Source organism: Ailuropoda melanoleuca, chromosome 10 (assembly GCF_002007445.2).
Source record: "Ailuropoda melanoleuca isolate Jingjing chromosome 10, ASM200744v2, whole genome shotgun sequence".
Classification (NCBI taxonomy): domain Eukaryota; kingdom Metazoa; phylum Chordata; class Mammalia; order Carnivora; family Ursidae; genus Ailuropoda; species Ailuropoda melanoleuca.
This window is the reverse complement of record NC_048227.1, coordinates 79,423,092-79,441,441: the sequence shown is the minus strand read 5'-3', so window position 1 is coordinate 79,441,441 and position 18,350 is coordinate 79,423,092. Positions and strand designations below refer to the sequence as shown.

The 18,350-nt window shown below is 42.7% G+C and overlaps 1 protein-coding gene and 1 non-coding gene across 2 annotated transcripts; one reads left to right on the top strand and one right to left on the bottom strand.

Annotated features, from left to right (window-relative positions):
- The first annotated feature begins 769 nt into the window (after window positions 1-769).
- Window positions 770-10,908, top strand: ARG1 (arginase 1). Its single transcript, XM_034669165.1, has 6 exons — window positions 770-912; window positions 4,487-4,559; window positions 6,714-6,888; window positions 8,936-9,095; window positions 10,338-10,432; window positions 10,757-10,908. The coding sequence occupies exons 1-6, from the start codon at window positions 856-858 to the stop codon at window positions 10,887-10,889; spliced, it is 693 nt and encodes a 230-aa protein (XP_034525056.1). The 5' UTR covers window positions 770-855; the 3' UTR covers window positions 10,890-10,908.
- Window positions 10,909-12,735: 1,827 nt separating this feature from the next.
- On the bottom strand, window positions 12,736-12,841 carry LOC117804312. The gene has a single exon (XR_004628650.1). It is a non-coding gene; the product is annotated as a U6 spliceosomal RNA (small nuclear RNA).
- Window positions 12,842-18,350: the final 5,509 nt, after the last annotated feature.

Sequence of the window (18,350 nt, the reverse complement as noted above, 5' to 3'; positions counted from 1 at the left end):
CTGAGCTTCGGTTTCTTTACCAGTAAAAATGGAATGAATGGGCAGATTTGCTATAAAGTTGGTCTAAGGATTAAATGAGAGAATATAAAAGAACAGCATCCAGCACATGTTGGCTATTTTTACCTCTGATTATAATATCATGATCCCAAGAATTGTTATTTTCCCTACACACCATATTTCAAAATTCATATGGTAACATCTTTGGGTTCTTAATTGGGTAATTCATTTTTCTTTTCAGTAACAATGAGAAAAGGAAATCATATGCTTTCCTTGACACTGTCTGCTGGTGGGGCATGAGGCGTGTCTCGTGGATTAACCATTAATCCTAGTGTGTGAGACCTGCACTCAGCGTTGCAGGGCTGGAAGGGAAGTGAGAGACCCACTCACCAGGCCCAGGCCTGTTCCACACAGGAGGACTCAAAGGCCTAGAGGAGGTAAGTGCCCTGCCCTGTGTTTCCACAGCTAGAACCATGACATCACTTATGTGGTTATGATTAATTGATTATGATTAGAAAAGATTAGCATGCTTAGGAAATCAAGGTTGTGGTTAGGCAAGACTCTAGTCATCCAGCTGACTTTGTAAAATGGAAGTGAACGGGTGACATGAATAAGCTCACTTAATTAGAGACTTAGACTCATAGGGACGCGTGATTACTCCAGGTATGAAGAACTTGCGAGACCTCTGCCTGACTGTTCTTGGGTGCGAGGGGTGGAGCCAGACTTCCTCATTAGAATAAGGTAAACAGATTCAGCCCAGTTATAAATGGGAAAAAATATGTGTCCTCGGTCACTGAGGGCTGTAGAGAGTGGTGCGTGGCTGGAGAGCTCAGGGAAGCAGAGAGAAGGGGGCAGAGCATGAGTTCCAAGTCAAAATTCATAGGGATCATCGGAGCGCCTTTCTCGAAGGGCCAGGTGAGTAAAAAGCTCGGCCTTGAATAACTGGAATTCATGACAAAGCCTCAGACTTGAGAATTAGGAAGATCTTAATATATGCCTAGCTCCATTCCCTGGGACAACTGGGCCTGAAATATATATATATATATGTGTATATATATATACACACATATACATATTTTAAAGTCCTCTTACCATTTTGCAACATTGGAGAATTATGGTCACAAACTCACTTATTCTCATGGCTCCTAATCTCAGCTGCAGCCAATTTTATGTGAATCTACTACATTTTTCTTTGTATTCTTTAAGAGAACATATTTTTATTTGAATGGATTTGGACTGTGTCCGTATTATAGCTACTCATTGAGATTCCCACGTTCTTGTTGCTCAGAGGCGAGAGGATTTTAAGCAAACACATTGGTTTAATCATGTATTAATGCCTAGAAACATTTCATGGATTGGCAGCGTTTTTCAGACTTCTTTTAGTCTGCATAACCTAAATGTTATTGCTTTATACAACTTGCTGAATGATTCATATTATTTGATGGCTTTCATGATCCTGTAAAAGTGTTAGTTCATGGGCTAGGTAGAATCCTTTGTGTATCTCCTTTTGAGGGAGGAAAAAAGAAAAAGGAAAGAAAAGAAAATCCACCAGGAAGTTGGCAACATTGAAGGGACTAATGCATTTATGAAATTCCCAGATTGCCAACACATGCCAGCAACATTGCACTTTGCAGCCTTTTCTTCTGGTGAGCGCACTCATTCTGGCAAATACGGTGTGATGAGAGACCTCAGGCTTCAGCAAGCATCGGTGCTTAAAGGGGGAAAACAGAGAACAAGAACAAAAGCAAACAAGACAAAGTGTGAACCGAAACTCCGAGGGTTGATTTTTGTCCCTGTGGTTGTTTCAAGCAGGGTCTTCGTTTTCCAGCGTTCTCTTTGTCCATCTGGGTAGTAGTTCACTCCTTTTTGTTTTGAACTCGTGTTTGGCACTCTGGCATTTTATTGCAAAAAGATTGGGAGAGGTCAGAGGGTAGAGACCCAGACTGCATCTGGACGGCCCGTAAACACTGCTGCACCACCCCTGGTAGCCCTTCCAAGCTCTCTCCCGGACACGGGGACATTTTGCTGATACAGAAGTGTTTCTTCTAGTGCTCGGGTTAATTGCAAAACCCACAATATACTCACTTATTCTTGCGACAGGTTCTAATGCAGAATGCAAATAACTGACTGAAAGGAAGGAAAGGAGGGAGGCAAATAAAAATTTAAGAAGGAAGGAAGGAAGAAGGGAGAAGGGAGGGAGTGGGGGAGGGAGGGAGGCAGGAAGGCAGGTAGCAGCCTGAATATACTCTGGTCCTCAGACCTCAGCAGAAGATTTCACGCTGTGATAATAATAGCCCTTCAAAGGGATAGTATTTTGAAATACAGCCTGATGCATTTTCTGTTCTTCAGTATTTCTTAGTATTTCTTTTTTTCTTTTCCCCTAGAGCTCTTCCCTTATTAAAACTTGGCCCCATGAGAAGGAAGCTTATTGTCTCCTGGTAGTAAGGGCTCAGAGAGAGATGTTTCTACCCTAAGCCCTAGCATAGGAGGAAAATGATGGCCAACATATTAGCATCTCTCCTCTCCTACAGGAAGTAGTTTACAAACAGGCAAAGGAGGGGGTTCAGGGCAGATGCCCAGGAGGTTGAGTCTGAGGAAAGACTCCACTCGCTTGCAAGGCAGAGAGCGGTGCGTGGGGAGTTGATGGCAAAAAACGACAGAAGCACTATATTTATTGTACAATTCACTAAGGCTCAGAGAGGTTTGGTAATTTGCTAAGTTACTAGCCTCGACTGTGATTCGAGACAGGATTGGATGATCCCGAAGCCTATGCACCTGGCGTGTGTCGATGCCGGCAGTTGGCAGTGGACTTGACCCTTGTGGCCAGTTAGGGCTGGGGCCCAGCTTTGAAGTCAGTAGAGCTAACGAAGTGATCTCCAGAGTGAGCCGATAAACCGAGCAACGAGAAAAGACCAATCGTGAGAAGCAGTTCGAATCAAACAAGTAGAAAAGAATGATGGAACGTATCACTCTGGGAAATCTAATCACTGTGTGAGCCCAAATAGAGTGTCAGCTAAGGGGTCTAGAGGACTTGTTCCAAAGCTTAAAAGGAAGAGGGAACAGGCCCGGGAGTCTTCTTCTCGGGGTGATAGGTTTTGAGCACCTAGGAAGCACTACAACATGCAGCCCCTGGGCGGAAAGAACCCTTGGGCTGAAATCTAACAAGGGAGGAAAGACAAAGCAAACAACCACGGAAGGAAAGGCGAAATTCGAGCCAAGCAGCACTTACCAGAGGTTTAAGGAAGGGGCAGTTCCATCTGCTCCAGGAGGGAGGTGTGTGGGGGTGTGCGTGCCAGCAGGCAACGGAGAGAAGGAGCAACATGTGTCAGGCCGAGGGGGGCGGGCACTTGCCACCCGGAGCAGGAATGTGACACGCAGGGCTTGCCCCGCAGCCGGGCCAAGTCAGCTGTCCCTGGAATTCGGTAGAAATAGCTGCTTCGTTTGGTGCCACAGCCCCAGTCGTAGGGACAGACGCACACACACGGTCTCTTGGCACGTCTTCTTGTTGGGTAACACAGAGGAACTTCCCGTGCCTACCAGCCTTGCTGGAAATCAGAATTAGCTACAGAAGAGGACTGTTCCTGTAGACTTGGATTCTGCCAGGAAGCTGGAGTGGATTTACAGCAAGCAGGATGTGGGTTGGTCTCTCTGATGTAGGAAACAGCAAGGGGAGAATTCTTGTCCACCGTGCTGAAGCAAGTCAGAACCTGAAATAACGGGTTGGTCTTTGTGGCTTCAGCTCCCAGGTGATGAGTTTCTGCCGCCAGGAGCTCGCTCACTTATCGCCCTGCGGACCCGCACGCACGGCTCTCTCCTGCAGGCTCGACTTTTTCTCAGGCTTTTATCCAAGTCATTCCCTGGGTTTGCAAAGTAGCTCCAGCACACCATCCCTTTTCCCGAAAACCTGCTCATGTTGTAAGACTCAGCTGGAATGTCAACTACTCTATGCAGCCTTACCGCACACTGTGTCCCCGGCCGAGTCTGGAGCATCTGTTTTTGTTGCGATGACCTGCATGGCACTGAAGCCGATCTCCACGTACCGTGACTGGGGTTAAATATACAAATGCCCTATTCGCTCATGAGTTGCTCAAACACAGAAGGCTTCTCTTTTTAGTTGATTGTGTCTCTGTCTCTAAGAGTGCTTTTGCACAAAATACGTGTTCACCGTGTTGGTAGCGCGGTGTCTGTCATGGGAAGAGGAGACGCAGGTTCCGGAACCCAAAGAACCTGGATGTGAACTAAGACTCTGCCATTTGTTAGCTGCGTGTCTGTAGGAAAATGAAATAACCTTTCCGATTCCAGAGCCTCATCGTTGACGTGGGACTCACTCAATCTGCCTTGCTGGGATGATTCCATGAGATAGGGTAAATTCCTGGCTCGGGAGGAACTCAAAAAACGATAGTAACTCTTCACCCGATTAAAGAATGAAAAGAGTTTCTATTGTGGGCATCTGATCATGTCTGAATTATTTTATTTTTTAATCATTTAGCCACGAGGAGGGGTGGAAGAAGGCCCCGCAGCATTGAGAAAGGCTGGCCTGCTTGAGAAACTGAAAGAACAAGGTAATTTTTCCATTGAAAGATGACCAGCCTGATTTCCTTCCCGCTCTGAAGAAAGGAGCAGGCTCCTGCTAAAAGGGGGTGCATCTGCAATGATATTTATCCCGCAGAATTGCAGCACGAGTGGTAACTTTAGAGGTACATCCTATTTTTAAAAAAAGCAGTGTATGGAGAAAATGCTCTGTCAGTATTGTTGGCTGAAGATCCTCACTCAGATATTTTGTCTTTCTGGCCAGGCGATTGTATGAAAGAATCTGTGGGCTAGAACTGGGGTTGGGTGGGGGGGTAGGGGAGTCAGGGGAACTGCAAATGAAAAGCAAGGGGCAGCGGGAAGTACTCGGCTGGAAGAGGACTCCTGTTTGTAAAAGGAAGTAAAGCGCGATGTTGATGCTGATGTTGATAGCACCTAGAGTTTGCCCAGCGTGTAGGTGTGCATGCAGACAGCACACATACACATACACGAGCCTGCAGATAAGAAATGATACAGAGTCTGAAAGTATAGGCCAAAGCAAATGTCGTCTTTCTATATAAAATTCCTGATGAAGAATTGGCAAGGACACAGAGCTACCAGAACTGTCACACGTTTCTGGTGGGAATGCTTCATGATACAGCCACTTTGGAAAGTAGTTTGGCAGTTTCTTAAGTAAACATCCAACTGCCTTCTGGCCCATCACATGTACTCCTAGGTATTTACCAGGAGAAGTGAAAACACATCCACACCAAGGCTTGTACTTGACTGCTCCTAGCAGCATTATTTATAACAGCCCAAAGAACGGAAACAACAGAACACCCATAACTGGTGAAGGGATAAATGACCTGTGGTTCATCCATACTGCGGGCTGGTGCTCAGCCATAAAAAGGAACAGACCACTGACACAGGCAAGAACATGGGTGAGCCTCAAAGACAACTTGCTAAGTGAAAGACAGCACACACAAGAGACACCTACTGTATGACTGCTTGTACATGAAATTCTAGAAAAGACAAAACCATAGCAGCAGAAGCTCATCAGCAGTTGCCTTGGGATGGGCACAGGGAATGACTGCAAAGGGGCATATGGGAGTTGGAGGCGTAATGGACGTGTTCTCAATCTTGATTATGGTGGTGGTTTCAAGACTGTAGATGTTTCTAAAACTCATTGACCTGTACAGTTAAGATTAATGACTTGTAGTAAATAAGAATTACACGTCAGGAAGCTGAAAAAAGGAGGGGGAGAGAGAACAGAAGGGTTGTGTAAATGGACTGGACTAGTCTCTAAGTTAACAAGCATAATTTGGTCAGATTTTATATCAGGTTAAATCTCTTAGATGTGTTATTGAAACATGGATACGCACAAACATATAATAAATACAATACGCAATGACTGGTTAGTTCAGAACCCCGAACTGATCTCATGCCACAGTTTTACCTGAAGCTCTGTACTTTGAAGCCTAATGTAAGGCCTTCTTGGAAGTGCACCCACGTCGTTAGGAACCTGGGATTACCTGCAATTTCCCCTTATTAAAAAGTTATAATAAACCTTTATTTCCTGAGCTCACTGAAGTGGTAAGCTTGTTGCTAATCGTATGCTTACTGAATTCTGACAATACCACTATGAGGCAGGTACAATGCACCCTGGAGGGAGCTGAACTGCTATAGCAGGTAACAGATTGGATTGAAACCAAGGACTGTTAATTATAGTCAGAAAATTTAGAAAATACTGGTGTGACTGGTGTATTTCCTTCTGGGCATATAATACATAACATAATATAATATATATATATATATATTCTTTTAAAAAAAACTATTTCTTTATTATAAATACAAATGCTTATTGGAGAAAGGTAGAAAGCACATAAGCCAAGAGGACCACACAGAGATAAAGACGGCGAGGCCGCTCATTAAGCCCAAACCGGAAGATTATCACTGTCCTACTTTCGTGTCCAGCCTCGCTGGATTGATTCCAGAAGTATTCACCGAGAGCCCAGTGTAGAGCTGAGATGACGATGTCAGGCAAAAACAGACATGGTTTCTACCTTTGCAACTTTTATGGTCCTTCCCAGTGTTTTCTTTGCTTATCCTTATAAAAGCACACTGTCCTGTAAATTTGGAATCATCCTACACAGAGTGTTATGTAATCTTTTTTTATGTAGTAACTTGGATTTTGCTTTTAATTATAGAGTGTGATGTGAAAGATTACGGGGACGTGCCCTTTGTTGATGTCCCTAGTGATCCTCCCTTTCAAATTGTGAAGAATCCAAGGTCCGTGGGAAAAGCGAATGAGCAGCTGGCTGGCGTGGTGGCGGAAGTCAAGAAGAATGGAAGGACTAGCCTGGTGCTGGGCGGAGACCACAGGTCTTGTTTAATGATTCTCTCTCTGAAGTCTGGCACAAATGGCATAAGGGAGTATAACCAAAACCGTGAGAGAAGAGAAAATAGGAAAGGGAAAGCACTGATCAATACTTCATACCGAATTTTCTGCCTTTTTTTCTTTTGTTTTGGTTATTATTTTCTTTTGGAAATAGAGAAAGTTCTATTTGAAGTCTTGCATTATCTTTATTACAGCAGAAATATATGACATGAGTGGATTTCAGTAAAATATTCAGCACAAACTTACATTCCTAAATGAATAAGCATGAGAAATTTCCATGAGAAATTTCCTAGCCAGGTTATTGTACTTGACTCCTGATACCAGAACAACTCATTTAAGTCAACATTTAAAAATATGTTTCCCGTTATAAAAGTAATACTTTCAAACTTTTGAAATACACACACACATACACACACACAAATAAATAAAATAATAGTAATTATATTTCCTAACAAGCATTTCAAGTGAAATTGCAAATCGGACATATTTCCTTCCTGCCGTACTGTTTCACTTGTACCTGACTTTGTTTAACAACCGTATTATCCCATACGTTGTTCTTAACCTAAAGAATAGATTTCCCTATGTTACCTCATGATATATATAAGCATAATTTTTACTGTTGCATAATTTTCATCAAGGTATTAAATCACTCTACATATCCATATTGCCACATATTCAGGTAATTTTCAAATTTTCCTGATTATAAATAATGTGGCAAAGGCCCTTTCTGTGCACGAGCCTTTTTAATGTCTACTCTCGAGGTCCCCGAGTACGTATTCTGAGGTCTGATCAGATCAGAAAGTACAAACACGGGGCGCCTGGGTGGCGCAGTCGTTAAGAATCTGCCTTCGGCTCAGGGCGTGATCCTGGAATCGAGCCCCACATCAGGCTCCTCTGCTATGAGCCTGCTTCTTCCTCTCCCACTCCCCCTGCCTGTGTTCCCTCTCTCGCTGGCTGTCTCTCTCTCTGTCCAATAAATAAATAAAATCTTTTTAAAAAGAAAAAGTACAAACATGACAATGGCTCTTGAAGCAGGCGTCAATCACTTCAGCTCCAGAGCCAAAGCATTTCCAGGGCTCCTGTGTGACAAAACTGCAGTTGAGAAACTGGGGCTCACTTTCTTTTTTACGTGGAAAAATTTGTAAGTGCCAATTTTAAGAGTGGCGAAGAGCCACAAGCCAAGACATCTGAAGGGGAAACAAATATCGAGTTGCAGGATCGATACCAAGCTTCGAGGCGGGCTGCCTTCACCTGAACATCTACAAGGTCACGGTTCTCTGAAGGACACTTGACCGTCTGCCGGTGGGAGAGCACAGACGCCGGGTGGCCAATCCTAAGCTTCGAACTTTTATGTAAGATGTTACTCAGTGCTTCCATTCCGGCAAAGTTTCTGGAGCTCGGAGCGTTTGAGTGGAACTTTGAGAGTTCTGGACCCGGCTAAGAGTGGGTCTTTGCATGTGTGGCGGGAGAGGAGAGAGTTCAAGCAGAGCGTCTGAGTGATGAAGAGCAAGTGAGCCCCCAGGAACATCTGGCTGAACTGGATGCAAGGATTTCCGAGTGATGCTCCCCAGTTGTAAAATCATTGGATTTTAGGAAAAACGGACTCTGTGGTAATTCACTGGAAAGAATGGAAGTATTTCCCAAGAGACAAGAAAAAGTGAGACTGATTTAATCTTGAGAATTAAATAGTGTCTCATGCTAAGGAATTTCTCGTGTAACTAGTGTTTTTATACAGATTTAATTTTTGGTTAAAATAATAATTTGCAATTTTATTAGAAGGTGGTTTCCAAAAAAAAAAAAATCACAGGTTTTTTAGTAAGGCCATTGGTGTAAACTTCACTTGTTAGTAATTAAACACAAGCTATGCTTTCTATGGTTATAAGTATTTAATGGGCACCTCCAATTAAAAACCTATCGGAAGTACCAGCCATTTTGACTGAAAGGAAAACCAAGTGAGAGCACGGAGTTAATAATATGATGGATGGAATAATATTGCAAACCTGATGTTCACACTGTATTTTTCCTCTGAAGTATGGCGGTTGGAAGCATCTCTGGCCATGCCAGGGTCCACCCAGATCTCTGTGTCATTTGGGTGGACGCTCACACCGATATCAACACTCCACTGACAACCACAAGTGGGAACTTGCACGGACAACCGGTGTCTTTTCTCCTGAAGGAACTAAAAGGAAAGGTAAGAGGCTGGTTGCTATTCTATTAGAAAGGAATGGTCTCTTTAGCAGAAGTTCAGGTGATAGAAGGGAAGGAGGAACCTGGTGCCATCTTACTTTTGATGTCATCGCAAGCCATCTTCTCAGCAGCCAATAAGCTAAGGGTTGGTGCGTAAAGGAAGTGAGGCCCTGTGCCTCTACCTTACATGACAGTTTGCAAACTGACTTTACATATATCTTCCCTCTTGATTCTTAAGCTACCCAGTTCAGTATGTGGGGCAGAGACTAATCCTTTATAAGCAAATTAGCAGAGGTTCAGAGGTTAACTGACTTGGTCAAGATCATATGCCAAGCACATAGCAAGGCAAGCGCCAGAACTGGTCTATAACCTACCTCTTTCTACCAGGAGCTACACAGGCTCTCATGCTTCCCAAGTGTCCCCTCCAATCATGGGACCTTTTTCAAAAATGGAGTTTTAAAATGTGGATTACAATGGTTTATTATTTAACATCCCTACTGTGAGAAGTTTGTATCTACATCGTAAGAGGAAGAACTCCTTGCTCCCTAGAAACTTTTCTAAAAGATGTGAGGTGACATTCCAGATTAAGATTTAACACTGTGGTTCATATTCGTAGATATTCTGTAGCATATCAATAAAACAAGTTTTACTGATATAGCTGTACAATATTGGTCTTTATGAGGATACCTGGGGATCCAAACCCCCTTGTTAAGTGCTCAGAAGTAACACTTCTGAACTGATGACCAAGTGATAGGTTTATAAACTTGCAAAGTGTGTAGTTAGCACATGGGAATAGCCACCCTTGGCTCCAGGACATCTGGAGAGCAACCCAAGAGCTCCTTGAAAATCTCCCCCAGTCACTCTAAGCCATCCTTGGGACTCTAAGTCCTTACTGAGAAGAGGAATAAAGAAGAAAGCCACAACAGTCATGAAAGCACACCAATTTCTTCATAGTAGAGTTTGGGAAAGCAGAGCCCAGTGGAATGGGGCACGGAGCGGGTAAATGCTGACAGATGATTCAGGTTCGGGTCTGGGCCAGGGTGGAAGTGGGTAAGGCCAAGCTACCTAGATACCCCAAGGCAAGGCAGGCACTCTCTTCTGAATTTTGTATTGTGTTTTAATGATTTCTTCAAAATTTATGTTCTAAATGTAAGATAAATGCAATCCAGCAAGGGCCCTTAACTTTCGATATAAGATGTGCTCAAGAATCATATATACTAATCAAATGGAAACATTGCAATTTTAGATCCCCGATGTACCAGGATTCTCCTGGGTGACTCCCTGCATATCTGCCAAAGATATTGTGTATATTGGCCTGAGAGACGTGGACCCTGGGGAACAGTAAGTTTATTCCTTGATGTGAATTACCTTCATTTTCTCTTTTGCATGCTAGGCATGCTGGTCAAACCTATGAAAAAAAAATGATTTTAAGCACCAAGTATATATGTCTATAACTATATACTCATATAAATACTTATGTCTATAAATCAAGTGACCTTTATGTTAATTAATTTACTGTTAAAAATACATTGATATATACATATAGTTCATAGGACTTAAATATTTTATGTATTTTACCACAATGATCTTTTCTTTAAAAGGAAACAAGACAGCATAGAGTTAGACTCTTTATTAACTGTAGGATTATCTTAATATCTTTCATAGCTACATTTTGAAAACTCTGGGTATTAAATATTTTTCAATGACTGAAGTGGATAAACTGGGAATTGGCAAGGTGATGGAAGAAGCCCTCAGCTATCTACTAGGAAGGTATGATGCTTGTGTGTGTGTAATGTAAATATCATTAAAAGGACTTACTACTGATGTTAATGTAAATTATTAATAAAGCCTTCATGTAAAATTATGGAACTTCACTGGATTGTTACTTTTTATAAAACAACGTAAAAACTATATTTATGTACTATGTATTAAACCACCAACTTTAAACCAAATTAATGGCCACAATCAAGGTTATGACAAGGATGACCTTTATGCCTTGATCACAGTTACTTAAAAATCTGAAATGCTTAATATATGTTGATTCCTCTCCATAAAAGGCTCGCAGTTCTGCTTCTGCACTTTAGCATGGCTCACATTATGCATGTCACCATTTCCATGTTTTAGAGTAGAGTTTCTAGATTCTTTACATGACAGAAATGTAGAATATAAAATTGTGAACTGGACGATATCAAAATGCAGCTGATGGCATGGTGTTGGTGGCACAGTGAGCATAGCTGCCTTCCAAAATGCAGCTTGCGGGTGGGATAGAAGAGGTTCTAATTTCTTCTTAAAAATTATACACGTGGTCCCTCCTGAAGTAACAGGACAACTGCATCTCTTTATAAACCACGTGTGGATAAGTACCCCCCAGCAAGACACAGCATGCACCCACTTAGCAAAACATCTGCTGACCCCTGGAACTCACCAAGTAGATCTGAGCATCAAATCCAAGAGCGAAGACGGGGCTTTTAATTTGTAGCCTTTTGTAGGTTAGTATTTTATTTTCCCCTTATGAATCTCATATTTATTTCTTTCTTTACGTGAGTTTTGCTCCTATTAATTTGGTGGCAGCACTGTGAAATATCACAGGCCTTTCCCTCAGTATTTCTCTAACAAGCCAACCAGGTACAAACAGGATTTTTATATCCATTTGTAAATTTTTAGTTGGGGGCAGTTGAGAGGAGGAAAAATAAAAAGACAAACACTACATTTGTGTAAGGTTTAATTCACGTCACTTGTACAATACTGTGCTGTTGGCATGTGTCTTAATAAATAGGCTTCAAAAAGAAATTATTGCAATGTAAAAATAGTTTCACTGAATTCACGTGCTTTTTACTGTTCCTAGGTCCCAAAGTGGCTTTTAAAATGATTTTTCAGACTCTTAGCGCTCTGTACCCCATATTGTGATAGGATACATTTCTCTGCCCTGCTCCCTGGAGTGGAGCTGGAGTGAAGGGTGGCTGAGACAGCTTGGCACTGTTCTAGTCTAAAAGAGGCCCAGCCTGAGAGATTCACTGCTGTTGCCAGAAAAAAAGGAACATGAGAAATTGAAGTGTCAAAAGAGGCTGTGGAGTTTAAGCCTGAGAAGAAAACCCACAAATTAACTAACTTACTAGATAGATAGGCAGGTCAATCAAACCTGTTTATCCAAAAGAAAACCTCTGAGTGCCTACCACACCAAGCACTATTCAAGACCCCGGAAACACTGCACCGAACAAAGTCAATGCTTCCACCGAGTTACTGTGTGGACTGTAATCTACAAAATACATCGGTTGCCTTGATACTCTCCAAATTGTGCCCATTTTCCAAAATCGGCCTTCTCAGAAACCTTCCGACCTTCAGGGAGCTCTAGACAAATCTCAGTGTAATGGAAGAGAAGGAGTCTAACAGCAGCAGACAATTACAGACCCAAACGTTTTCCTCTAGGAATGCGTTGCAGAGTTTCATATCTTAGTTGTAATAAAATAACCACAATCGCCTCTACTGAGAGCCTCTGGCACATAATGAAACAACCTCACTAGCCTGGGATCCTGGATTCGGCAATATTAGGGCAAAAAGAAAATGCAATCAGAAGTCGTAAACTAGAGCCCAATACTATTACTTCGGGGGGGGGGGGCGAGCAGCTTTTCCCATGGGGAGCCTGCTGTAGTTAGTGCTGCTTCCTGAATCTTCGTGTCATCCCTACGCAGGGGCCAAACTAATCTCTCTGCGTTGTTCCAATTTTAGTGTATGTGCTGTGGGAGGGAGAACTGTACTTGTTCTCAGACCAAGGCTGGTCTGCCTTGTTTTCGGACAGATCCCTCACCAGGTACCAGCTTCTTGCTGCCCTCTGCTGGTTAAGTCTGAGGCCAGCCTTTTTAAGCTTGTGTTTTACCTGACTGCTATTTTACTAGACAAGGAAATTAATGCACTTGTTCACAACGCATTATTATTTTTTTTTTACTTTTATATTACTGGTACTTAATATTAATCCCAAGAGAGTCCTATACCATTTTCTTGTTTCTTTAAATATATGTTTTCTTACTACAAAAGCACGTTGAAGAAAAAGTAAGCAAAAATACCCACCTTTCAGAATGCAAGTTGGTACAGCCACTCTGGAAAACAGTGTGGAGGTCCCTTAAAAAGTCAAAATTGAACTACCCTATGACCCAGCCATTGCACTACTGGGGGTTTACCCCAAAGATACAGACGTAGTAAAGAGAAGGGCCATATGCACCCCAATGTTCATAGCTGCATTGTCCACAATAGCCAAATCATGGAAGGAGCCGAGATGCCCTTCAACAGATGACTGGATTAAGAAGCTGTGGTCCATACATACAATGGAATATTACTCAGCTATCAGAAAGAACGAATTCTCAACATTTGCTGCAACATGGACGGCACTGGAGGAGATAATGCTAAGTGAAATAAGTCAAGCAGAGAAAGACAATTATCATATGATTTCTCTCATCTATGGAACATAAGAACTAGGATGATTGGTAGGGGAAGAAAGGGATAAAGAAAAGGGGGGTAATCAGAAGGGGGAATGAAACATGAGAGACTATGGACTATGAGAAACAAACTGAAGACTTCAGAGGGGAGGGGGTGGGGGAATGGGATAGACTGGTGATGGGTAGTAAGGAGGGCACGTATTGCATGGTGCACTGGGTGTTATACGCAACTAATGAAGCATCAAACTTTACATCGGAATCTGCGGATGTACTGTATGGTGATTAACATAATATAAAGAATCATTAAAAAAAAATACCCACCTTTCAGAAACCACTAAAACCTTGATGTATAGCCTTATATTCCTTTTTTTTTTTCCTTTTTGTTTACAAAACGTGGTCCTATTGTACATTTTGAATATTGCTTTAAAAGTATATTAACAAATGTCCTGGGGCGCCTGGGTGGCTCAGTCATTAAGCGCTGCCTTTGGCTCAGGTCGTGATAGGGCGGTCCTGGGATTGAGCCCCACATCAGGCTCCAGCCCCACATTGGGCTCCCTGCTCAGTGGGAAGCCTGCTTTTCCCTCTCCGGCTTCCCCTGCTTGTGTTCCCTCTCTCACTGCCTGTCAAATAAATAAGTAAAATCTTTAAAAAAAAAAAAAAAAAGTCCTTCAAACTGCCCGTTTTTTAGGCACCATAATATCCCATTATGTAATTGTACATTAACTTAATCGTTCTACTTTAACCCCTCCCCAAAAAGTATATTCTAATAGCCCTGTGATAAATATGCTAATAGCTATAATCATGCTTCCCTTTGTAATTGGTCAATAAACGCATGCTCTTAACTATGGGCATTCTGCATTGATGCCGTACAATTTTTTTCCTTTATCATCAAAAACAGAAGTTAACAGAACCTCCTGGATTGGCATTGCCACGGGATGATCCCTGGTGTCTCCACCTTTATGTATTTCACAACCCAGTTTAGTTCATAAAGGACTTGAAAGAGATTGAGTTTCTATCTATAAAAGTACTTCTCTCTCCCCTCTCTGGCACTTTCCTTGTCCAAAGCCAATTTGCTGTGGAAATCAATTTAGGAATGCAGTGATGACAGTGACTATGGAGTCAAAGAAAAGCAGAGAAATACTCCTAAAGGATGCTTCATGCAAACCAGGAAAGAGCTGAGAAAATTGCCCCTTTTGTGTAAAGAATCCTCAGGATCACCTTCCTCCCTCATTTCTAAGCCTTTCCAAGCAAAACCCAGATTGTAAGCAACTTCAATCAGCAGACTGTGGTTAGGTAGTGCAGGGTTTAGATAAAAATTTGACAGAAACACCTTGTGATGATAAAGCAGGTTGAATTTAGGTATGCTTGTGCTATTTGAAGCATAAGCCATGTTTTGTGTGTGTGTGTGTGTGTGTGTGTGTGTGTGTGTGTGTTTTAGAAGGACTCAAAAATTTCCCCCCCCGGGGGGCAAGCACCAGTCTGAATCCTTCTGAACACTCTGATGCATTAATATGTATCCCAAGTTCCAAATGCCTGACCACTCTCTGAAAGATTAATCTTCAACTTTGACCTCTAGGACCCCTCTGCCCCCAGCACCTGGCCACCAGCAATGAGTCACACTTCACACAATATGTTCTCTGAGAGCCCGGTGGCCTCCATCTCAGACACCTCCTTAGCCAGGCCATGATGCCCCCATTGCTCTTGCTGGAACTTACTGCCTGGAAGTTCTGACTTGTGAATTGAGCTGAGGACCGACTGGGAAGATGATGCCTTACCCCCCTCAGCCTGTCCCATCATCCATCTGGAGTGATGAAAGCTGTGATCTTCTTTCCCTTCCTTAGCTAAATATCCTCACCTTCCTTCTCTATGGGTTTCAGGAGGGCATCAAGAGGTATTAAAAGCTTGTTTGAGGGGCGCCTGGGTGGGCAGTCGGTTAATTGTCTGCCTTTGACTCAGGTTATGATCCCAGGCTCCTGGGATCAAGCCCTGCATGAAGCCCCACATCAGGCTCCTTGCTTAGTAGGAAGCCTGCTTCTCCCTCTGCCTGCTGCTCCCTGTGCTTGTGCTGTCTCCCTCTCTCAAATAAATAAAATCTTTAAAAAAAACAAAGTTTGTTGGAACATATCCCTTGAACCATCTAAAACTCTGCCTACATAATAGTTGTTGCCTTTATAATCCAGTTGAAAATGAATTCCTGTTTTTAACAGATACCAACTTAATACAGCCCTGTTATAATTCCACTATGGACACCCTGGGTTTGCTTTTTTTAAAGCATTTAAAGTGGCCAAAAGCACATGTAATACCAATGTTAATAAAATCAGAACCAAGCAAAAATAAAAAAAAGTAAAGGACAAAGAAAACGGAGTATTTGGCTTGGAGGTTTCTTACAGCTGAAGTGAACAGGAATGCCCAAGTCTCACTGACCAGAAAAGCAAGAAAACAGTATAAAGTGCTTGGCTCACATGTGTTTGGGTCCATGAGGCAAGTCCTCAAGATTCTGAGTGCACACAGCAACTGGTTTCACTATCATTTTCCCAGTTAAAAATGCAGACACCTGCTTCGGCCTTGGCACGTTAGCATGGATGAGCTCCCTTGTGAATCCCATATAGCTGTACAGACAAATCACAACCCTAAGGCTGAAGTTACATTTGGACTGGGTTTTGAAGGATGAGTAGTAGACTGCCAGGGAGAGAAGACAGCACTTCAGGCAGAACGAGCTCATAGATTAACCACAACTCTGAGAGCAGCGTGAAGGAGTTAATCAAAGTGAGCAGTGACTCACAGCATTAAAAGTTAGTTGAGGAGCTACAGCAATCGGTGCAGAGTCTGGGATGGCTACAGGAGGGAAAGGCAGGAACAGAGGATGTCTGAGGCCTCTGCCTTGAAAACTGGTAGATGTAAATGCTTGATGCAAAGCCCGACACTAGATACTCAGTAACTACTCTCCTCTAACTGAAAACATTTTAAGATGATCAAGTTCACTTCGAGAGTACACAAAACTTGAGGTACAGGTGGGTATTCCCAGGGTGCTCCCTAGTGCACACCATGTCTGGGGCCAACCAAAACTAAAACAGGAACTCAGATCTTGAAATAAAAGGAATCTAGAGCAGAAGCTACAGGAATGTCCCTAGAAAGGCTGCACGGAAGTAAACAGGGCCATAGCCAAACTCTGGTTCTAATGGAAAGGGAGAAAGAGAAAGGACCAAAGAGGAAGAGAGCGGCAAAGTGCTAAGTATGGACAGAAGTTACACTAGAAAAATGCTAGCTAGAGGTGAAGAGGAAAACGCTGTGAAGCTACTGAATTTGACCATAAAGAGGTCTTGGGGACCACACTGACATTTTAGCAGAGGACAAAAGCCAAACAAGCAAATGAGGGGATGGAAACCATCTTGGGTAGTTATTTTGAGAAGCTACAGCAAGGTGGTAGAGATGTAGTTAAGGGCACAGAGTATTCCTTAGAAAGACTGGAGTCGGCTTTGTACTTGAGGGGTCAGTGGATATGCAAATATCAAAAAAAATACCCAATGCTCAAAGGCATTAAAGAGGATTTTAAAATGTTGAAAATCACACATTTCTTGCTGATTGATCTGAGTCAGTGGTGGAACGTTGACATTCAGCAGCTCAGCTTTTCACAACACACTGATCTCAAAAATAAGCATAAATGAAAAAAATGGGAATGCAGAATGCTGTACTCAGCCAGACTCCCTAGCGTAAGCTACAGAACTCCCACCAACCACCAAACCTAATACTGGAGACAGTTCTGGCTACTGCATCAACAGCTCAACAGTGCCAGAGAGAGTAAACGACAACTGTTTGCTTTAGAGCTTGATACAAGCCAGAATTCAAAGCAAATAGCAAGCCCTTTCCTTAGAAATGCCAGATAGCTTGGGTTGACATTTAATGGTAGATGGGCCCCAGAGTACAATATCTAAGAAAACGATCCATAAGGCTTTATGGTTAGTTCTAGAGCTTTTGAGGCCATTCACTCCACCACAGTAGATAGCATGCAGAGAACAAGCACCCTTCAGTGATACTAGAGGTTGCCACAGTATCGATGGATGGCTTTAGAGAAGGGCTTAAACTTATAAATCCCTAACATGCGAAGAAAAATAGTCACCATACAAATGAGCATTCAAAACCAGATCTGGCCCCAGCTCGGCTTCATGTGCCCCCATAACTACACAGCAGTACTAGAAAACCTGAGTAGATAAACTCAAAGTATCCTCCGGCAGCAATTTCGCAGGGATTTGGATTACATTTCCATGAATCCTACCTAATTCATGCTTGCACCGACTTGGTCCAGGCCTGAAATACATGGGTCATCACTGCCTCTCCCTGTGAAGATTGAGACTTGAGTATATCGAAGAATAACCTGCTTCCGCGCTTAACACTTAACATCAGAGGTTAATAAATGCCAAGGACATGCTGATCTTTTCTAATGGGCATTTTCATAAGCACTCCTGGACATCCTATACTTTGTACCCCACAGCCTAAATCCAATCCTGACCACCTTTGTACTTTTCTATCAACTTGTTCAGCTTTTTCAATCGGCTGTCAAGTTCCAAGACTGCAAAGTGACATCCACACTTAACTGACCTCAGGCCATTTCTCCAGGTCCCAAGCTGTCTAGTCTTGATTGTGACAAACAGCGCCTAAGAAACCCTGGCTGTCACAATCACTGTAAGGCTATCTTTACTTAGGTCATCCTGTTTTCAGTTGCCAACACTGGTTACTGAGTGGTTAGAGTAGGCTTTCATTTAGAAACCAGGAGGAGACAAATAGCATGTTTCCAGTTATTCTGCTAATTCTGTAACGATCATCTTTTGTCT